Raw genomic sequence first — 24,469 nt, 5'->3', positions numbered from 1 at the left:
TGAGGCCCCATGTGTCGTCAGAAACTACTGTTTGGCCACATGGCAAAGCTGAGAAGGAAGGAGCGCTATTTGGCTTTTGAAGCACAGGGTTTGGTTGGAATAGTTTGCAGGCAACATTTGCGAAGCCTCTGAGGTGCCAGAACATCATAAAACCCCCAAAAGTGACCCCATTTTAGAAATTGCACCTTTCATTGAATTCATCTATGACTACAGTGACTATTTTAGCCCCACTGGTGTTTTCACTTTGTAACATCCATGCTATGCTTTTTTTTCCAGACATTGAGAATTTTTAAAAATGATCAATTCACAAGGAGAAAGAAGCAGATTTCTCTGTTAGGATATATTACATAGTTTCTTATTTTCACATGTACTATTGATTTACTGAGTAAAATTTAAAACGAAAGTTAGTTTTCACATTTTTAATGAAAATTAAAAATTGCTAAAGTAGTGCTGCAACTTTTTTATTTTCTGAAACAATGGGGATCCCGGAATTCGGAACCTCATTGATCAAAAAGTAATGTTGTCTCCCACTTATAAAAAAGATGATTAAAACATTAATAGTGATTCACATCTCACTTTACATATTCGCCATATTTTGTCATTACCAAAGAGCCCATGGAGCTGTTTCATAAGAGGACATCATGAACCTGTAAGACAAGCACTTTGCATCCAACCATTCGAAAGCCATGTCAGCAAACATTGTGGTATCATTATTACAACGTTTAGTACAAACATCTTGAACACAGAACATCGGACAACATTTAAACTCCCCTCAAAGGCACATGTGCACAACAAGTGACTAACACCATGGCCTTTTTATTTTTGTTATTTAAGGATCATATGGTTACACTGTTCAAATGTCATGGTTTTTATTATCTGGAAATCAAATGTTACAGTTTAATGTTTTAATAACTATATGAGATAACTCTTTTTACTTAATATCCTAATGATTTCTTCAGCTTTCATGAAACAGTAATTGTGTAGTAATTTTATTGTGATAAAAGTTAGTTCGAGCCAGCCATTAGTCATTTTGGAGAAGACCAGCATAAAATTGAGGAAAATCTTGAGACATCAGTCATATTGTGTTCGCAAAACTGAATCATGCAATTCCTAATAACCCAGCAGAAATAAAAATAAATGTAGAAAGGAAGGAACTTGTGAGAAACGGATAATAAAAATAGTAACATTATGTATAACAGTCATAAAAAGACAATATGACAACTATGATAAACTATATCCAACTAAATATAAATCTACAAGCATATGACTGACTATATTGAACCTTAAGAGCAGAAGTTTAATATTAATCTGCAGCTCTGGTGAAAAGTTTGGACACTCCTGTTTATTCAATAGTTCCTTTAACTTATTGGAATGTGTAAATTGTAGATTCAGACCGAAGGCAGCAAAATCATGTAGGGACATGTATGGAAACAAGAAGTATATGAAAAAAAACAGAATGTGTATTAAACCTTAGATTCCTCAAAGTACCCCTCTTTTACTTTGATGACATCTTTATACACCGATGGAATTCTCTCAACCAAAAGTCATTTGGAATGCTTACCAATGAACAAGTATGCGTAGTCTGGAGTTCAAAAATGAAATCACTGGCCTACAGAAAGTGTTTGTGATAATCAGATGTGTTTTGATGAGGTAGTGTTGGTACACAGTTCCATACACAACTGTTATAAAGGTAAAATATGGTAAAAACTGCTCAATTAAGTAAAGAGAAATGACAGTCCCTCATTATTTTAAGACATGAAGGTCAGTCAATCAATCGCTATGATTAAACTTGCTCTCATGAACTACCTCTGCTGCAGAGGATAAGTTCATCAGAGTTACCTCAGAAACAGCAAATTACCAGCACCTCGGATAACAGCCCTACATAAATTATGCACATGGAAAGTATTCAGACCCCTTTAAATTTTTCACTTTGTTTCATTGCAGCCATTTGGTAAATTCTAAAAAGTTCATTTTTTTTCCATTAATGTACACTCTGCACCCCATCTTGACCGAAAAAAACAGAAATGTAGAAATTTTTGCAAATTTATTAAAAAAAGAAAAACTGAAATATCACATGGTCATAAGTATAAGTATTTACAAAACCATTTTTTTAGGGACCACATCACATTTGAAGTCACTTTGAGGGGTCTTTATGACAGAAAATACCCAAAAGTGACACCATTCTAAAAACTGCACCCCTCAAGGTGCTCAAAACCACATTCAATGACTGTATTAACCCTTCAGGTGCTTCACAGGAATTTTTGGAATGTGGAAGAAAAAAATTGACATTTAACTTTTCTTCACAAAAATGTTACTTTAGACCCAATTTTTTTTATTTTCGCAGGGGTAACAGGAAAAAATGGAACCCAAAATCTGTTGTGCACTTTTCCCTGACCACGCAGATACCCCATACGTGGGGAAAAACCACTGTTTGGGCGTACAGCAGGGTTCGGAAGGGAAGGAGCGCCATTTGACTTTTTGAATGTAAAATTTGCTTGAATAATTAGCGGACGCCATGTTGTGTTTGGGGAGTCCCTGATGTGCCTAAACACTGCAAATCCCTCACAAGTGACACCATCTTGGAAACTAGACCCCTCAGGGAACTTATCTAGATGTGTGGTGCGCACCTTGAACCCCCAGGTGCTTCACAAAAGTTTATAACATTGAGCCATAAAAATACAATTTTCACATTTTTCCCACAAAAATGTTTTTTGCCCCCCAATTTGCATTTTCATAAGGGTAACAGGAGAAATTGCACCATGCAATTTGTTGTGCAATTTCTCCTGAATAAGCAGATACCCCATATGTGGGGGAAAACCACTGCTTGGACATACGGCAGGGTTCAGAAGGGAAGGAGCACCATTTGACTTTTTGAATGTAAAATTTGCTTGAATAATTAGTGGATGTGCCCCTGATGTGCCTAAACAGTGGAAACCCCCCACAAGTGACACCATTTTGGAAACCCCTCAGGGAACTTACCTAGAGGTGTGGTGAGCACCCTGAACCTCCAAGTGCTTTATAGAAGTTTATAAGTTTTAGCACCAATTTTTTTATTTTCACAAGGGTAAGAGGAGAAAATGGACCCCAAAAACTGATGTGCAATTTCTCCTGAGTACGCCAATACCCCATATGTGGGGAAAATACAGTGTTTGGGCGCACGGAATTGTTCAGAAGGGAAGGAGCACTGTGTGACTTTTGAATGCAAAATTGGCTGGAATCGAGAGCGGACACCATGTCGCGTTTGGAGAGCCCCTGATGTGCCTAAATAGTGGAAACCCCTCACAAGTAACCCCATTTTGGAAACTACACCCCCTCAAGGATTTTATCAAGGGGTATAATGAACATTTTGAACCCAGAGGTACGACACAGAATTTGCTAACATTAGGTCATCATATTGCATAAGTTGTCATTAGTCTTGAGTGCAAGTGCTCGCTACCTGAGTTTGCATCGAGTCCCCGCCCACATGTTTCACGGTTATTAGACACCCAAAAAAACATATGCAGGGATCGCTCGTGCATGGCAAGCAATCCCTGCAAGGTTTTTTTGGCCGTGAAGTATATGGGGCGGAGACTCAAGCATGTCACTTGAGCACCCGATGCAAACTCAAGTAGCGAACACTTGCGCTCAATACTAGTTGCCATATCGTCATCTTTATTTTACTTTTGAAAAAAATCCCATCCCTAACCCTAGCCCAACCCTAACCCTAACCCTAACCTTAGCCCAACCCTAACCCCAGCCCCAAACCCAACCCTAGCCCAAACCTAACACTACCCTAACCCCAACCCTAGAGTTTATTTTTTACGCCGTTCCTCGTGTGGTATAAGTGATTAGACGACTTTATTCTTCGGGTCAGTGCGATTACAGCGATACCAGAATCATATCGGTCTTTATGATTGACAGCTGTCATACACTAAAAGATGCATTTTTTGTAAAATCTAGTTTTTGCATCGCCATATTTTGAGAGCTATAATTTTTTCCATATTTTGGCCGACAGTCATGTGACAGCTTGTTTTTTGCGGGATGAGTTGACATTTTTATTGGTGCCATTTTCAGGCACGTGACATTTTTTGATCTCTTTCTATTCCGATTTTTGGGAGGAAGAATAAACACCAACAATTCAGGAATTGTTTTTTAAAAAAAAATCTATGCTGTTCCGCGTGTGGTAAAATTGATTAAGGTAGCTTTTTCTTTGGGTCAGCACGTTTACAGCGGTACCACATTTATATCGTTCTTCTATGTTTTGGCGCTTTTACACAATAAAAGCTATTTTATAGAAAAAAATATTTTTTTGCATCGCTTTATTCTGAGAGCTATAACTTTTGTATTTTTCGGCTGATGGAGTTATATGGCAGCTTGTTTTTTGCGGGACAAGATGACGTTTTCAGCAGTACCATTCCTATTTATATTCGTCTTTTTGATCGCGTGTTATTCCATTTTTGTTTGGCGGTATGATGATATAGCATTGTCTTTTGCTTGTTTTTTAATTATTTTTTTTTACCGTGTTCACTAAAGGGGTTAATTAGTGGGACAGTTTTATAGGTCAGGTCGTTCCGGACGCGGCGATACCAAATATGTGTACTTCTATTGTTTTTTTTGTTTTTTTTCAGAATAATATTTATTGATGGGTACATTTTATTTTTGGTGGATTCTTTTTTTAAAATATTTTTACAATTTATTTATTTATTTTTTTTAATTTTTAAATACTTTTTTTACTTTTATTCTTTGTCCCACTCTGGGACGTTCATTTTTTTTATTCTGATCGCCTGTATAGCATAGGGATGGAGCACCATCCCTGTGTCAGCGCTGCAGATGCAGAAGATACTTTGGTCATGCACTGCGCATGACCAAAATATCTTCCTGCTGTCTGGTGACCCGGATGTTGTCATGATGACATCAGGTTATGGCAACATCCGGGAAGCCGCGGCAGACATCGCTGGACGCCGGCAGGAGAGGTGAGTATCCCGATCACCTCCTCTTGCCACCGCAATGCTGCGATCGACTTCGATCTCATTGCCCTAGGTCACACGTGTTAAACTCTGGCCCGTAGGCCAAATATTGCCCACAGGGTGGTTTTATTTGGCCCTCGACACCAGAACCATCATCCCTATGTGGGGCCATTATTCTGTATGAAAGACTATGTGGTGCCCATTATTCTGTATACTGGTTGACCTGCAACTTTGTTTAAGTTTTTCATTTTGGCCCTCTGTGTGTTTGAGTTTGACATCCCTGCCCAAGGTGAATTTATGGAGGGGTGTAGTTTGTAAAATGTGGTAATTTTTTGAGGGGAGATTATGATGTTATGTCACATTAGCAGAGACCTTTAGCTGCCAGGACACCCACAAAACATTCCAGTAAAATCTTCACTCCAAAATGACGATCCTTCCCTTTTGAGCCCTGACTTCTCCCCAAACAGTAGTTTCTGACCTTATTTGTGGTATTGGCATCCTCAGGAAACGGTTTTACAAAATGTGCAGTCCTTTTTCTTCGGTTAACCCTTGTGCAATTGAAAAATATGAAGCTAAAGCAACATTTTATTGAAAAAAACAACAACATAATTTTTCAGTTTCACAAATGTTATAAAAATGGAAAAAAAAAAAGATTTATACATTTTTATGAAGCATCTGTGTGTTAAAAATGTCCACTACACTAATTAAATTACTTGTAGGGAGTCATTTACAAAATGGGATCACTTGTGGGGATTTTCTGTTTTTTTTGACCTTAGGAGCTCTACAAATGTGACATAGTGTAAACAATCTATTCCAACCAAAATTGCTCTCAAATAACGCTTCTTCCCTTTTGACCCCTGCCGAGTACAGTATCTAAACAGTGGTTTCTGATCACATGTGAAGCCTTGCTGTATTTAGCAGAAATTCCGTAACAAAATTTGAGGCACATCTTCTATTACCCCTTGTAAAAATGAAAAATTTGGGTCTAAAGCATTATTTTAGTGGCAAAAAAGAAATTTATCATTTCCATGTCCTGGAGTTATAAAATTCTGGGAAGCACATGTGGGTTAAAAATGCTCAGTAGACCCTGTTTAATTCTGTAATAGGTGTTCCAGTTTTTTAAACTACGTTACTTTTTGGGGGTATCTGCTGTTTTAGCATGCCAGGGATTCATCTAATGTGATATGGTGTTGACAATCTGTTCCAGCCAAATAGTGCTCCTTCCTGTCCATGCCCTGTTGTTGACCAAACAGTGGTTTGAAACCACATATGGAGTCGGTGTACTCAGGACAAATTGCGCATTTGCTAAGCAGTCATCAAAGCAAAAGGTGGCTACTTTGAAGAACCTAGAATATAAGACATATTTTCAGTTGTTTCACACTTTTTTGTTAAGTATATAATTCCACATGTGTTAATTCATAGTTTTGATGCCTTCAGTGTGAATGTACAATTTTCATAGTCATGAAAATACAGAAAAATCTTTAAATGAGAAGGTGTGTCCAAACTTTTGGTCTGTACTGTATGGTTGTGGATGGTTGTCCGGCTGTGGATGGTGGGGAGGGGGTTGACAGCGGGTCACAGAGGCAGGAGCCACCTGCTGCAGCTAACACTGTGCCCGCTGTTAAATGAATATTCACTGTTCCCCATGTCCATAGTCCCTCCCAACTTTATGCACCGACCCAGCGGTGGGAGGGACCATGGGCGTGGGGAGGAGTGAATATTAATAGCGGGCATATTGTTAGCCGTGGCTCCTGCAGCTGCTCGGCGGTCTAGTGTGCCTGCTACTAAAGAGCATGAATATTCACTGTTCTCCTCTCCCATGGTTGTGAAGAACAGTGAATATTCATGCTCTTTAGTAGCGGGCACACAATAGCAGAGTAGCTGCAAGATCCGTGGCTGCGCCTGTCACTTAGCACGCTATTAAAGAGCATGAATATTCACTCCTCCCCACGCCCATATTACCGGGCGTGGGGAGGAATGAATCTTCCAGCAGCTGACCTGAGCGTGTGAGGGCACGTCTGTGACGTCATATGCTGCTCACACGCTGATGTCAGCTGCTGGCAGCAGAAGAGGACACAGCGCAGGAGCAGAGGGGAGGCGAGGAGAATCCTTTATTATTTTTATATGTGCTGTGTTAGGGGGCCCTGAACACCATAATGGTGATGGGGGTGCCATGAATACCAGGATGGAGATGGAAGGGTGCCATGAATACCAGGATGGTGATGGGGGTGTCATAATGAATACCAGGATGGGGATGCAGGGGTTCCATGAATACCAAGATGGGGGTGGGGTGCCATGAATACCAGGATGGGGGTGGGGGGTGACATGAATACCAGGATGAGGATAGAGGTGCCATGAATACCAGGATGAGGATGTGTTATATATACCAGGATGGGGTGTGCCATATATACCAGGATGGGGGGCCATGTATACCAGAATGGGGGGCATATATAACAGGATGGAGGGCCATGTGTACCAGTATGGGGGCATGTATACCAGGGTGGGGATAGATGCCATAGATACCAGGATGGGAATGGGGGCAACGTACATCAGGATGGCGGGCATACATACCAGGATGGGGGATATTAATTCAGAATTGGGGGACATTACCCCTATAACAGTGTCAGCAGCAGACTTCCCCCCATAACAGTGCACCATGACCACATTTTTTGCTTCATTGCTTTTATTTCTATTTTTCTCCTCTAAAACCTAGGTGCTTCTTATTGTCCGGTGGGTCTTATAGTCTGAAAAATAAGGTACATCATAAACCAAAAAATTGCATGAGAGGATTTAATAATATCAATCTACCAAAGTGTATAGACAATTGGTTTTATCTTGTGATCGTTATTTCTAATCATTCAAAGTCATAGGAGAGACAAAGAGGAGGAGAGAAACAGGGAGACACATGTAAGGGAAAGAAAACGGGATTTGTTAATTTTTCCATTATAGAATGGAAAGGCAAAACCTCAAAAAAAAGAAGGAGGTAAAAGGGGAAGGAAGAGACAAACAGAGAAATAGGGGAAAACACAAAAGACATAAGAATATAGGGCAAGGGGTCCAGGAAAAAAAACAGAAAGGCCAAGTACAGAGCTTAAAAGTCTCCAAAGGGTGAGGAGCTCAGAGTGACTATATCTCAATGTAACAGAAGGCTCAAAGACAGATAGATGTTCATAGTGATACTAGATCTCCTTATGTATATAATTACAGAGAGATAAATAGAGGGCAGGCAGTGATAATTGTGAAAACAAAGTTCCTTGCATGATAACCGTGTGGACCAAGAAATCATATTAACCAACGTGTCCATAATGGAATCAAAGTCCAAAATGGCTAGGTTCAACTGGGGAAAATGAATCATTGCGCGCAGTGCGTAGTTTCACTGTGTATATATACCCTCTGGATGGTGAGCAGCTGCTTGTAGCAGCGCTAGGTGTACGTTTGCAGTGTCCACTGCTTAGACAGAACGCGCTACTGAAGCTGGTGTTGTCCGGGTTTAAAAGACCCGGCTGTGCTGAGGGTGTGCATATATTTTCTAAAACAGGCCTACAAAAGAAATACTAACCTGTAATGGAATAGCCAGGAAAGCCTGCAGATATCTACCCGCCATTGCCCGATGTTCACGAACCAGCACTCCACCGACTCCAACCGTTAAGACAATTATTCAATTGACTGAAGACTGATAGATGAGGCCGCGGCTGCTTTTACTACTAGGCTGGATATTAGGGAGCTCATAGTGAACATATAGTATATACAATTCTGATTCCAACGCATGGAAAATATATAAATATACTCTGGTACGGTCATTGCCAAGCTTCTAAATAACCCACAAAAAACTAGCTGCTACCACCAATCGTTTATACAGGCCGACTGGACACCGAACAGGTAGCATATGGCTTCAGGGGTGCGGTTTACAGAGTAAGAGGACCGGAGATATTAAAGTTTATATATTTAATCTGGAAAAGTAGGCAGTGTTTATAAAAATATTCAAACATATTACAAAATTGGAACAAAACAATATGGTATATACAATCCCATAACATAAAAGTGATAACAAAATAAAAAGTACTAAACCTGTGTCACGAAAATGGCTCAGAGCTTAGCAGAAGGAAGCGCTCGTTAGAGTAACGGATAGAATCACCGAGCACTGTGTCTTCCAGAACTGACAAATGACAAAACCCAAACTCGGATTTTTATTAGATCAATGTTACGCCCACATACCTCTCCTTGTTGAGCTCATATGGGGGGCTGGTCATGGGATATGCTAGGTATTTAGAAGATTATGAGATCCCCAACTTTAAGGGAGATATTGTTGTCATGTTTCCTATCATGATTTTATCTTTCAGCAGAGATGAATCATGGCATGAATAGCATCATCCATCTATCCGCTACTAAGTTGGAGGTGTGAGGCCGGCCTAATAGTGATGTGAGTGAATGCGTTATGTTCATCACTTCGCCAAAAATATATCTCCCATAAATATCAGATCCATGCAAACCCCAATATTCATCACTGACCACTGGCTTCAGAGTGTATGAGATAATTCCTTCAAACAGAGGAAGTCACTGCCTCGAGAACTGTAGTTCTCTGACTCTGAATATATGCATCCTAGACTAGGTGGGTGTCTCTCAGCAGATTCACTCTTGTAATTACCTGTACACGGTAGGAGGTCCTACTTCAATGGATGTTGAAGTGTCTGTTCTTTCTCACTTCCCCAGTTATAATTAATCCCATATGTTTAATGTGAGGGTGATATGTCCCCTCTCCGGAGATGTCTTTATGGATTTTTCAATTTTTCTCTACGACATAACCAATCAAGATACACCTTTCATGTGTGAAGTTATGATGTGTAAAATGTCTCTATCATCCACAGACAGATGGCCTTGTAGAGAGGTTTAAAGGTGATGTTGAATAAAGTGGTGTGGAAGGATGGTAGGCATTGGGATCGTTTGTTGCTATACTTGAACTTGAGAAGTCCTTCATTTTCCACTAGGTTATCCACATTGGAACTACTGTTTGGGAACTGTGTGGGAGACAACTGAGGGAACTGCTCAATGTTAAGAGACATGATAGAGTGAAAGAAAAGCAAATAAAATTGTAATTGGACATGTAGCACAAATGCAAAATTGAATAGTTTGTGTCATGCCAAGGAGGAAGGAACACCTTGAAAGGGAGCAGGAAGCCCAGAATCAATTATACAACAGGGCAGCCTAGGTTAGGCAATTCAACCTCACTGATCATTTGTTAGTATTGATGCCAGTGTTGAAAGCAAATTTTTGGCAAAGTCCAACTGAACAGGTTTAAAAGTTCATTGTTGTAAATAAAAAGATACATCAACCTGGTTAAAAATAAAATACTACTACACCATATAAATATAATTAAGTCCCGCCAAGGTAGAGAGTCACTGGCAGCAATCTCATTTGCAACCACCCCTGGAATACCACTTCGATATTACGAAAAGTTACTATTGGTGAAACCCTATCCCGTCCCAAAACCAGGAGTATAGTGAATTTTTAGAGAGCAATAGTGATATGTTCTCTGACCTTCTGGGTGTTACTGATGTTATTTGGCATGATATAATGCCTGAAAAAGATGTCAAAGTAAATGTTAAGCCATACAGACTCCCTGAAGCGTGGAGACAAGCAGTCTCTGAGGAGGTGAAAAGAATGTTAGCTTTGGGGTTAATGAAAAGTCTAAGGGCATGTGCACACGATCAGTGTTCACTGCGGATTGGACGCAGCGCAAGTGTGCTGAGTGCAATCCGTAGAGGCCAGATGTTACAGCATAGTGGATGGGATTTATACAAATCCCATGTCCACTATGCGTCTGCGGCACACCCGCAGAAACTGACATTCGGCGCGTCTTTCCAGACTGCAGCATGTGAGTTTCTCCGGCGAGTCCACATGCGGGCTTTCCCCATAGACCTAATCTCTATGGGGAAAGTCTGCATGTGAGAAAAAAAAAAAAAAAAAGAGGCCGGCGCTCATTTGCATAATGAGCGGAAGCCGGAGGCGGCTTCTCCGCAGCCTTGGGGCCGCAGCCGGCTCCGGATAGTCTGCACATACCCTAAAAGTGGGCGGTCCAGTCCCATAGTGTTAGTGTCAAATCCAAATGGGTTCTAAAGGTTCTGCAACAAACTTGTGCAAACTGAATAAAGTCTAGAAGTCTGATGCCTAGGGTGAATGAATTGATAGAAATGTTGTGGCCAGCTAGGTACATTACTGCTCTGGGCTTCACTGCAGATGTCGTCTTCCAGTTTACAAAAATACCGCTAGTGTCACAGGGTGCATACTTGGAGGACATTTTCATTTTCCACACTGTCTGGAAGAGTCATTTCAGTAATGTCCACGGTGAGCTAGTCTCTCAGGAAGGTTATTTTTTCCGCTAACCCTGAGAAACGTGTTATTGGGGTTAGAGCAGGCCGATATTTGTGGTACATAGTAGGCAGAAGTATGAGAAGACCCAAAATAAAGTGGAAGCTATTAAGAGTTGGTACGAAATCCTAACTAAGAAACAAGCACGGGCATTCTTGTGGATTGTTGGCTACTAATTCAGGTATCAAAGGAATACTGCCACAAAGAAGCGTCAGACGATTGCAACATCTGGTGACACATACACCTGCAGTAGTTAGAATAGCTTCATCGTCCTATTAGCAGTTCTGGCTTTCTTTGCTCTGGTGTTGCAAGGGTTAAACTGCTTAGTTGGACTCCTGGAGTTCTCGGTCTTGGGTTGTATCAGCTGTTCTGAGTTTGTTACTGCAGGTATAAGAACCCTCCTCCTGACTTCATTCCTTGCCAGTTATAGTTTACTACCTGGTTTGGAGTTAAAGGAGAAAGTTCAGTGTTTGGAGTAGGTGGTTAGAGAGTTTTTCTGGAGATTGCTGCATGGAGTTGGTTTGCATGTTAATTCCTATCCTCTCCCATTTGGTTTCTTCTTTCCTACTCCTCCTCTGTCTCTCACTCTGTTGATTTGTGAGTGTATTTGTATGATAGTAGTTTTCTTTTATCCCTGTCTGTTAACCCTGGTCTGTATGGTTAGTGTTTGCCTATACAATTCGGTCTCACACCTCCCTGGCTGTGGGAGTGAACAGACAAGGGTAAGATAGGAACATAGCAAGGTACGAGACCCCAGCATCTCAACCATCCATGGTACTCCAGGGGACAGGTATAGCCTAGGGCGCCTCTAGTTTGAGGGATTGGGTAGGTACCCACAGTTCCTTGTCACTACGTGACATTAGGTTTCTGGCAAACTTTGCCTATATTGCTGGACTACTATCTAATCTCATAAAATGAATATGATCAGTTTAACTAAGAAAGTCTGCTGAGGAAAAAAGGATTTTCAAAGGCTTAAAAAGCCTTACGTAGCCAGCCAGTATTCATAGCACCAATCCAAAGATTTCAGTATCCAAACAGATGCCTCAGATGTTGGATTTTGTGCAGTTATGTCTCAAGAGGGGAATGGGGAAGTACACCCATTTATATAACTGAGTAGGCAAATTGCCTCTTCAGAGAGGAAAATGACTAGAACTCTAGTGCCACCTATTGGAAGTAGCAATCCTCAAAGTCCATATCGACCCTTTAACGAGCCTTGCCGGAAGACTTTGGATAAAAGCCAAATCAGAATCTCAATTTGCAGACACGGTGTTTTGGGGTATTGCAGCTCGTCAGTGCAAAGAATTGCTACTTCCAATAGGTGGCACTAAAGTTCTAGTCCTCTTCCTCTCTGAAGAGGCAATTTGCATATTTCATTTCCCAGAGGAGCATTTATGGCGTATATAAGTCTCCTCACTCTGACATGCCAGGCCTGGCTTGTCACTCTCCAAAAGGAGAAATGTTACCTCTTAGATCCCTATACCGAGTAGAAAACTCACCTCTTGTTAAAGAAATTATTCTATGGTAGAAAGGGAATGTCTGGCTATAAAATTGGCAATGGAGACTCTTACATCTACTGGGCAGAAAAGTTTGGTTGGTATCAGACCATGCGTCTCTTAGGTGGATGAGCCAAAATAAAGTGAACAATGCAAGGTTAACGGGTCAGTTGTTGTCACTGCAATATCATAATTTTGTTGTGGAAAACAGGCCAAGAAAACTACCTGCCTTGTCATGGGTTGTCTGGTAGCTTCAAGTGGTTATTCCCTGACCTTGGGCAGAGGAGGGGGGGAGGATGTGTACACAGTCAGCATTGAAATTGATGGATGTTAGGTACATGCCATCGAGGTTGATGCTCTCAGTGATATAATTCCTAGAAGGATTTGAGCACTGAGAAATATTTAAAGAGTACCAATCACCAGTCTGGGTCTGATTTTTTATTTAGTAAAAGAATAAGCAGCCCCAGACTGGTGTTTTTTCTAAATATTATCTAATAACAAAAACCCTCAGAAGTGACCCTAATGTGCTCTGAATGGACATAATTTGGGTCTGAACCTCCTGGTTGCTAGCCTAGGGCAGGACCTCACAAACTTCTGTAGCCACCCTTGTGATGAAAGAGTAAGATCTCGCTCTTTGCAGTAAGCCAGGCCTGCCCTGTACTTTACTATTTGCAGTTACCAAATGATAACAACAATAAAGAGGTTACCATTTGGTAACATCTTAGTAAAGTGCAGGGTAGAGCTCTGTTAGTGTAAAGAGAGAGATCTTGCTGTTTCACTGTGATAGAGGCCGTGGAGGGTTGTGGGATACCGCACTGCATGTCAAGATCCCATAACCCAAAAATTTGAACTTTCGAGAGATATTACGACATTTTGTGCAGTTTTGTTACTAGATAATATTTACAAAAAACACCAATCTGGGGCTGCCCTCTCTTTAACTAAAGAAGCAGGTACTCTTTAAGCTACTGTTATTTACGTGGATTCTACAGTCCGGGACTTACGAAAGATTGTAGAGATTGACTTAGGTGTCCACCCCTGTACTACATTTCAGGTTTTAGATCTGCTGAGCTAAAACTCCAGGTAGGACTCTAAAAGTCATTAAACCCTTAAGGAACAGACCTAATTTGGCTTTAATATCCACACATCTTTTTATGCTTCTTAAATCGTCACATCCCAAAAGCCATAATTTTTCATCAATGTAGCTATATCAGGGCTTGTTAACACCTTTACCCCCGTGGGTGGTTTGCACGATAATGACCAGGCCAAGTTTTACAACTCTGACCACTGTCACTTTATGAGGTAAGTACTCTGGAACGCTTCAACGGATCCCCCTGATTCTGAGAATGTTTTTTCATGACATATTGTACTTCATGATAGTGGTAAAACTTTTTCGATATCACTTGCATTTATTTGTGAAAAAAAAAGGATATTTGGCGAAAATTTTGCAATTTTCAAACTTTGAATTTTCATGCCCTTAAATCAGAGAGAGATGTCACACAAAGTAGTTAATGAATAACATTTCCCACGTCTACTTTACATAGCACAATTTTGGAACCAAAATTTTTTTTTGTTAGGAAGTTATAAGGGTTAAAAGTTGACCAGTCATTTCTCATTTTCCCACAAAATTTACAAAACCATTTTTTTTAGGGACCACATAACATTTGAAGTGACTTTCAGGGGCCTATATGACAGAAAATACCCAAAAGTGACACCATTCTAAAAACGGCACCCCTCAAGGTGCTCAAAACCACATTCAAGAACTTTATTAACCCTTCATGTGCTTCACAAGAATTTTTGGAACGTGGAAGAAAAAAAATGAACATTTAACTTTTTTCACAAAAATGTTAGCTTAGACCCCAATTTTTTTATTTTCGCAAGGGTAACAGGAAAAAATGGACCCCAAAATTTGTTGTGCAATTTCATCTGAGCACGCCGATACCCCATATGTGGGGAAAACCACTGTTTGGGCGCATGGCAGGGTTTGGAAGGCAAGGAGCGCCATTTGACTTTTTGAATGTAAAATTTGCTTGAATAATTAGCAGACGCTATGATGCATTTGAGGAGCCCCTGATGTGCCTAAACAGTGGAAACCCCCCACAAGTGACACCATTTTGGAAACTAGACCCCTCAGGGAACTTATCTAGATGTGTTGTGAGCACCCTGAACCCCCAGGTGCTTCATAGAAGTTTATAACATGGCACTGTGAATATAAAAAAAAAAATCAAACTTTTCCCACAAAAATTAAGTTTTAGCACCAAATTTGTTATTTTCACAAGGGTAAGAGGAGAAAATGGACCCCAAAAACTTTTGTGCAATTTCTCCTGAGTACGCCGATACCCCATTTGTGGGAAAAATATATTGTTTTGGCGCACGGCAGGGTTCGGAAGGGAAGGAGCACTGTGTGACTTTGAACGCAAAATTGGCTGGAGTTGAGAGCGGATGCCATGACGCATTTGGAGAGCCCCTGATGCACCTAAATTGTGGAAACCCCCCACAAGTGACCCCATTTTGGAAACTAGACCCCTCAAGGATTTTATCAAGGGGTATAGTGAACATTTTGAACACAGAAGTACGACACAGCATTTGATAACATTAGGTCATCATATTGAATAAGTTGTCATTAGTCTTGAGTGGTAATAGTATTGTTTTTCTACCAGCTGGAGTTACATTATCGCCATCTGGATATTTTAAAAAAATTCTAAATAAAAGACATTTGTTTTTACTATTGGAGTCTGTGGAGCTGGATTATCGTCTTTCCTATTACCTGTCTACTGAGCGCAAGCAGCAGCGCTGATCACGGATCCTGGAGACACCCAGCTGGTTCATGGAGGTGAGTTGTTTTGTTTTTTTTCCCTTTCCATTAGTCTTGAGTGCAAGTGCTTGCTACTTGAGTTTGCATCGGGTACTCGGGTATGCACCAAGTATCGCGGGTGCTCGAGTGACATGCTCGAGTCCCCGCTCCGCATGTTTTCATGGTTATTAGACACCCAAAAAAAAAAAAAAACATGCGGGGATCGCTCGTGCATGTCAGCAATCCATGCAACTTTTTTGGCCACGGAGTATATGGGGCGGAGACTTAAACATGTCACTTGAGCACCCGCGATACTCTGTGCATACCCGAGCCCCTGATGCAAACTCAAGTGGCGAGCACATGCGCTCAACACTGGTCACCATATCGTCATCATTTTTTTTTTCTTTTTCCTTTACTTTTGAAAAAATCCCAACCCCTAACCCTAACACAACCCTAACCCTAGAGTTTATTTTTTACGCCTTTCCTCATGCAGTATAAGTGATTAGACGACTTTATTCTTTGTCCGGCAGAAGGTAAAACATAAAATAACCAGTCCATACAATAGTGCTTTTAGCCAACCTGGCTTAAGGCCCCATCACACTTAGCGACGCTGCAACAATCCCGACAACGATATGACCTGTCAGGGATCGTTGCTGCGTCGCTATGTGGTCGCTGGTGAGCTGTCAAACAGGCAGGCTCACCAACGATCAGGGGAGCAGCGACATCGTGGAAAGAATCTTTCCACGATGTCCTGCTCCGGTTACCAGCCTGCTGCTGAAGCAGGAGCAGGCTGGTAACCATGGTAAACATCGGGTTACTAGGGGCACACGCGCACCTAGTAACCCGTTGTTTACCATGGTTACCACTCTGCTACAGTGAGCGGGAGGTTACCGCTCACTTTAGCAGGCTGGTAACCATGATAAACATCGGGTTACTAGGGGCACACGCGCTCCTAGTAACCCGATGTTTACAATGGTTACCACTCTGCTACAGTGAGCGGGAGGTTACCGCTCACTTTAGCAAGCTCGTAACCATGATAAACAACAGGTTACTAGGTGCGCGTGTGCCCCTAGTAACCCGATGTTTATCATGGTTACCAGCCTGATCGCTGCTCCCGCTGGTCACACATAGAGATGTGTGCTGACCAGCGGGAGGGCAACGACCAAAAAATGGTCCAGGACACTTTGCAGCGATCAGCGACCTCACAGCAGGGGCCTGATCGCTGCAAAGTGTCACACATAGCGACATCGCTGGTGAGGTCGCTGTTGCGTCACCAAAACCGTGACACAGCAGCGATCTCGCTATGTGAGACGGGGGCTTTAGAGTCCAACTTCCATGTCCTTTAACAAAGGGATTCACACCAGGAGACCTGCAATCTCCATACATCCAGCATGTGTGAAACAAACAGCTCAGAGCTTTCACCACCAGGCACTCAGGTGTTCAGTCACCCTAGCACTAAAGATGGCTGTTAAACCCACTCGTGTACTGGAACCTTTTTCCTATTTTTAATTACTGGAGCTAACAACCTCAGTGTTACATATCTCCCCTCAAGTACTTTGCCAGTTAATTTGTCACAGTAGCTTTATTTATCTTTAATTACTTTTGTACAATAAATACTCTGAAAAAAAAGAATTTGTTTTGCACCAAATTCTTAGAGCCATGCTTTTACAGTACATGCTGTAGTTTCACTGGCCCTATTTTGGGGTACATGTGACTTTTTGATCACTTTTTGCCGTGGAATAGATTAACAAAAAAATGAAATTATGGCTTCTTTGGGGGGGAGAAAAGCGAGGGATTTTTTTTAAATTATTCACAGTGCATGGTAAAATAAAGGTAATGTTTGATAGTATGGGTCAATAAAATTACAGTGATATGCAACGTAATATATCTTTATGTTTTACTACTTTTATACAGTAAAATAACCACATTTTTTTGAATAATATTCCATAACTTTAACATTTTTCTGAGCACAGAGCTATATGAAGGCTTATTTTTTGCATAATAACGAGTTGTAGTTTTCATTGGTACCATTTTGGTAACTTTTTGATCATTTTTTATTTTAATTTATATCAGGCTGAATGAACAAAAATGGCAATTCAGGCATAGATTTGCAAGATAAATAATCATATAGTTACATTATACTGGTCGTTACGGACCTTTTTTTTGGACATTTGTATTTTCTGGAAAATAAATTTCCATTTTTTGGGTGGATGAAGGGAGATATAATCCGAATGTAGCTTATTGGGGGTTGCGGCAGTGGTGTAGCGGGATCACAGGAGGCAGGGTCCCTTCCTCAGGAAGCCGGCGGCAGCAGAAGTGTGGCGATGCTTCGGGCACGGTATTGGGGGTGAGCAGAGCGGAGTGCATTGCTTTCCTGGCGGCCACTTTCCTGAAGCCGTGGGCCGCCGGAGGCGGAGCATGCGCAGATTGGGATCTCAGCCCAACTGCCTATGGCGGCCATCTTCCTGAAGTCCACCGCCGGAAAAAGCAATGCACTCTGCCGACACTAGGTTCTCAGCATCGCACCGCTGGGACACCCCCTCCTTCCGCCCAGGGCCCACAGCATTGCCCCACTTCTGCTGCCACCGGCTTGCTGAGGAAGGGACCATGTCTCCTGTGACCCCTGCTCCTCCGCCACAGGCCCCCAGGTAAGATACTTTAAATGATCAAAGTTTATCCTCTCAAACACTAGACTGTTTCAAAGAAAGAAATACCTAGATGCAGCCAGGTAGCCAGGATCAGATTTATGCTACCAGCTGTTTGTAGTTTTCATTGGTACCATTTTGGTAACTTTTTGATAATTTTTTATTTTAATTTATATCAGGCTGAATGAACAAAAATGGCAATTCAGGCATATATTTCCAAGATAAATAATGATATAGTTACATTATACTGGTCGTTACGGACCTTTTTCTCCTGTGACCCCTGCTCCTCCGCCACAGGCCCCCAGGTAAGATACTTTAAATGATCAAAGTTTATCCTCTCAAACACTAGACTGTTTCAAAGAAAAATACCTAGATGCAGCCAGGTAGCCAGGATCAGATTTATGCTACTAGCTGTTTGGGCAGCATGAATTAGACTCCCTTTAAAGGGAACCTGTCATCTACCACACATAAAATGCATATGAAACTACTTAAAAACAGCTATTTAGACATTTGTAAAATCTCCCTTAACCTCTCAATGGCTGTTATTTAAAGAAGCACTCCCATCAAAGTTTTTATTCTCTTAATTTTATATACTTAGTCAAGTTGTAAATGTAAAATATTTATCCATGAGTTAAAGAATTTAGAATAATAAATTCAATGCCAAATAGTGTGTCTGCCTAATAGACAATAGAGCATATTACAAAACAATTCTACATATATAAAAGAAAATAACTTGAGGCCCCTTTATTTTGCTCTGTTTAGCAGAACATGCTTCTTTAGCCAAATATAAACCCTAAGTGTAACAGGGTATATTCTTGTAATGAGCTGTGAACAAATGATGATGGCCTCAATGAAAGATAGGGTACTAAATGGGATGTTTGTGCACTGTGGAATAAAGGCACAACAATACAGTACAGTGATTAGTTCCTTGCTCAGCGGCTTCCTTGAGGCAAGAAGCAATGTGTTTCTTTGGCAGAAATAAGATGCAAATAATAGGATAAGTAAAAGCTTCAACACCACGTAAATCTCTCTCTTAACCCGTGGATAAATATTTTACATTTACAACATGACTAAATATATAAAAGGCATGATTTACCTTCAATTATCTTCAAAATACAACGTAACGTGTTTACACAGACCAATTACCTGCTTGTGGCATTTCTTGGAAACATTGCATGGCATATGTGTATGCTGCATACATTTTGGTTTCCTGTCCCCATAAAAACAGCAAACCTCGTTTAAACAATACAAATTATATTTACTGTGTCCAAAACAGTATTGAGATCAAAGTGAGCTAAGCTGTTCCAGAAAACATCAGTGGAGTAAAAAAAAGATCAGTGGAGTAAATTGCGCCAAATTTATTAAAAGGCGCTAACCACTTAATCTGACATTCTTAATAATTGTCCGGCTTCACATCACATTTTATCAGTGGATCCATCTGGGCTTATGTCTGAAGCCCTGATAAAAAGGGATTTGGACGTTTGGACCTTTGTGGGTGCATACACAGAACCTTTTTGGAAGCCCTGGCCTAACGTAATAGGCCTGGGGATTTCAGCTTGGCCGATCGTGTCAAGGACCAGACGGGCGGTGGTGAAGTGCAGAGGGGCCGATGAGGTGAGCAGCGAAGAGAGTATAAGTTTTTTTTTTATTTTTTACATATTATTTTTATTGCATATTAGCTTTATTGTACTCTGGGGTCCCCATAATATCCCGGGCTAATCCATGTGAACAGAAGAATTAAAATTTCATCTCAAATAATCGGATATGTGAACATACCCTTAGACTGTCCAATCATTAAAATGTAAAGGGAATAATTTACTAAACTACATAAGCTGGAAAACTGGCCTTCTTTGTGTCAAAAAACTGTCTGTCTTTCATGCCTTGCATCCCATTTATACAGACAGATGTATCAATACTGTTTAATTCTTAGACACAGAAAATGACTAGAGAGCGTCTTAAAATGCAGTAGTTTATCATAATTGGTCATTGTATTTGATAAATCCGGCATATTTTAAGACTGTCCTGTCTAAGGTTACACCACTTCTTATTTGGCTAACTTTGTTCTAGAAATATGTAACACAATTCTGGCATGATAAGCTATGACTGATTGCAGCAAGATCATGCTCTTTGTTAACAAATACACAGAAAGTATCTAAAACACGTAAAAACTTTGGTGAAAGTGATTAAAGACCATTTTTCTTTTTGCGCAAATGATGTCAGAATTCTGGTGCAATTAACTTCTTAGTCTCTTCATCATGTGCTTTAAAAACATTTTTCAATATGCTCTACAAGGCTTTGGCATAAATCACAATCTTGTGAATCAGCTTTGCACCAAAATTGCACCACAATCTGGAATAATTTAGTTAATAAATGTATGTCAAATAATAGATGGAGTAAACTTAGTTTAGTCTAGACAGTCTAAAGATGCATCAAATTTATCAAACAGCATAAGCCACTTTAATAATTCTGGTGCTACGTTTGTGGTGAGTAAGGCTACGTTCCCACTATGAGTATTTAGTGAGTTTTTAAAGTTGCAGCTTTTCTGCAATTGTACAATGTAATAAAAGCAAGTTAATGGCAAACTTGCTTAGTTTTAGAATTTCGCCATATCTACACCACTTAAAAGCATGAGAATAACCCTTTAAGAAAAAAGGGGAAAACAAAAGTGGAATTGAGTGCTTCCATATTAAAGTAAAGTTTTCTTCAACAGAGTTTTTCGTATGTAAAACTCAGAAAGCATATACTGGATATGCTGCTGATTGTGCTAAGGTATTCTCTGCAGTGAAATATCAGGTTTAGCCTACACTAATACTTTATAGCTCTTAGTTTTTACTAAAGAATGTAATGGCTCTGTAGCTACTGCTTATTCTTGGTTCATCTTTTCAATCATTTTCAAAATGATGAATGGCAGATACTATACCTTGGTGGCAAGCCGACACTCCACAACTCTTATATTGAAATGAGAGGTTGCTGCTTTGTTCATTTCAACACAACTATTAGCAATCACAAAAACAGCTCCATGTGGAAGTTTTACATCCGTTGCTCTAAGAGGGCCAAACTCTATCAACTTTGCCTGTGGAAGGATAGAAAATATAATATTATAGTACAGCTAATGTAGTTTAACACTGGGCAAACAATACAATGATGCTCCTAATAGCATACTATGCGTATGTGTTAGGTGATGGTTATTTCCTCCACACCCAGCAATTAACAGCTATGTACCCCGTCCCACTGATTTGTTGTTTGTTTGCTTGCTAAATATAAAATAAAGCATCTTTGTAAGTAATCTTCATTTAAAATTCCTACCATTTTGGTGTTGCAGAGTAAAGGCCCCGTCACACTAAGCGACGCTACAGCGATCCCGACAACGATACGACCTGTCAGGGATCGTTGCAGCGTCACTATGTGGTCGCTGGTGAGATGTCAAACAGTCAGATCTTCCCAACGACGCAGCAACGATGCGGCGACCCGTAACGATCTGTATAACGATGCACGCCTATGTGTTTCTGTGTCTGAGTCGTCAACAAGGTCGTTGGTAAAGTGTCAAACACAGCGATGCATGCTACCCAGCGGGGCTTCAACGATCAAAGAAATGTCCAGACCATTCCGACACGACCAGCGATCTCACAGCAGGGGCCTGGTCGCTGCTAAGTGTCAAACGTAGCGAGATCGCTGCTGAGGTCGCTGTTGCGTCACAAAACTTGTGACTCAGCAACGATCTCGCTAGCGATCTCGCTTAGTGTGATGGGGGCTTAAGTCTTTTAAGTAGCTAGCTGGTTTGCAAAATCTAACACAAATTTATCAAAGCAAAGCTCTTGGCTCTGAAGGCTCCCTGCTCTGTGGTCAATGGTGGAGCTGCAGGGAGGGAGAAAAGGAATTAACAGAAGATAATTGAGGATAAAGGGGGAATTCTTTGAGCTAATTAGACAGGGCTGCACATGATCTTTCATGAGCTTTAAAATAAAAAATCAACCCAGGAATGAAGCTGTGCCAATACAGAAAACCTAGTGAATGTAGTAGTAACCTGGATACACAGACCTTACGTCCAGCATGTACACACGTGGTCATTTTTAAAAAAAATTCTGTGGAAGCAGGGTTGAAAAGCAATGTCTGACCTTCATTTGTTCATTTTCAAATATTTTTAATTTATTATTACTTTTGTCAGATTCAAGTTATTTCTGCGACCATTGTGGGTTTTTCTTTCATTAAATGAGGGGTACCAACAATTTTGACCACGTGTGTATTACAGTGAGGATATATCATGACAAAAGTCTGAAACTAGGAGCAGTTTGCAAACTACATATTATGGGTCTGAAAATGAAGAGATGAAGACTGTAGCCTGAAACTTAAATACTCCTTTAAGAAAGTTGCAGTAAGGATACAACAATTATCACACTCTCCGTGGCATTCCCAGCTAATTTCCCCATTTTCATCAATTCTGTCCACAAAAAAAGTGGGCACCGTAAAAGTGAAAAAAATGGAGTGTCTAAACCAAGTATATAGCTCAAAACACAAACAGAACTCACGTAGAAAAAGATGAAAACGGCTTCACCATACATCAATAGGAATATGAAAAAATGAAGCCTCTTGTATGGAATGTATTATTCCTTACAAAAGTACTAGGTTGGATATCAAGTCAGTCCCAGTAGACAAAAGTATCTAATATCTATCAGAAAAAAACTTGTTCACACCATAATAGGGTAGAATTATGAATTAAAGATAGGAATCAGTAAGAATGAGTTCAGGTATGCACAATATATCCATCAAATTGCTTTCCCCTCTTATATGATATATGTCACCATGTTTAATACTCATGTCTTTTATTGAGTAGTATTACCTCCTCTTTAGGGCAACATTATAAGTCAAGTTTAGGGATCATATTAAGTGTGCACTATATCCTTAGAACCACACGTCAATGTCCCATAATATTATACAGTCATGTCCGAAAGTGTTGGTACCGTCGAAATTGTTCCAGTAAATATAGCATTTCTCCCAGAAAATTAATGCAATTACACATTTTGTTACACACATTGTCATAGAAAATAGTAAAATCTGTGAAGCTCCCTCATCCCCTCCTCAATAGTAGCCAGATAACCGACACCAGCCATGTCATGTTTCCTCTCTGGGTAACGGTAAAATCCCGATAAAAAATAAGGCGTTGATCTCAAACTTCTGCGATCATCAGGAGTGAAGTTATCGCATAAGTTGGGGATTTCATAAAATCTTGAAGGGCTGAGAACATCCCACAACCCAGCCCAAATGAGATCAGCAAGGGGGGGTTGTGTGGGTGTCACTCAGGTGCTGATGAAAGGTCAAGGCAAATTATGATCTTTGTTCCGGTACAGAGAAACATCAGGTGTATGCATGAATCCTGCTCACTGAACGTCTCCAATCGAAGTGCTTTCCTTCGGCTAAGTTGACTCATCTCTGTGAGGGGTTTAGCAAGTTTCCTTTGTTATTCTATTTTATTTTATGGAACTGTATATGCTGCATTGTTTTGTCCCCTTTGTAAAATCTTTTGTATATTTTCTCATAAACACTGCGCATTGTATTGGATTAAATATAAAATGTAATAGTTCTGTCACTTTTGTTCTGTAAACCGCTCGCCGAAGCCATATGTTACCTATCAGGCGTCCAGTCAGCCACTATAAAAACAACTGGTGGTGGCAGCGAATAATCTTTCTTGCGTTATTTTGGAATTCGCAGTGACTGTATCGGAGGTATATACATATATTCAATGCGTTGGAATCAGAGGTGTATATAGCATATGCTCACTTTTAGTTTCCCGATAACCGGCCTATTAGTAAAAACAGCCTGCGGCCTCCTCCGTTAATAGTCCGTCAAATGCGTAATTGTTTGGATGATAGGGGGCAGCAGAGAGTGGTTCGCTCCAAAGATATCAGTGGGTGGGTTGAGATACAACACCCTGGCTGCGATCTTTGACAATTGGTGGCAAGCGGTGGGATCTTACAGAACATCAGTGATCCGGTTTGGGCAACCATTCTCGTCACTGAAGGCTTACATGGTTCTTGCGAGAATTCTGTGCAGAGTTTTAAGGAACTTAGTGTTTTTCATTTTTTTTTTTCACCTGGAACAATACTGCACGTGTAGCAATTACACCCCCCTTCTCTTGTTCTGCTGTTCTATCTTTTGTTTGGCAATTATGGCTACACTTGATGAGGCCTGGTATAATCAGCAGAAGAAGGAGGTTTTTATTGCCCTCTATAG

General features: G+C 40.6%; 1 protein-coding gene across 2 annotated transcripts in view; it reads right to left on the bottom strand.

The window, feature by feature from the left end:
• The window catches only part of GALK2 (galactokinase 2), a 430,984-nt gene that overhangs the window by 166,024 nt on the left and 240,491 nt on the right, over positions 1–24,469 (bottom strand). For both annotated transcript variants that reach the window (XM_073653081.1, XM_073653082.1), the window contains one exon: positions 21,162–21,314. In XM_073653081.1, coding sequence (XP_073509182.1) covers positions 21,162–21,314 — 153 coding nt within the window. The remainder of the gene's footprint in view (positions 1–21,161; positions 21,315–24,469) is intronic.

The sequence above is a fragment of the Phyllobates terribilis genome, unplaced genomic scaffold (genome assembly GCF_046119375.1).
Source record: "Phyllobates terribilis strain yellow unplaced genomic scaffold, ASM4611937v1 Scaffold_11__3_contigs__length_659146591, whole genome shotgun sequence".
Lineage (NCBI taxonomy): Eukaryota > Metazoa > Chordata > Amphibia > Anura > Dendrobatidae > Phyllobates > Phyllobates terribilis.
This window is presented reverse-complemented; position numbering and strand designations above follow the sequence as displayed.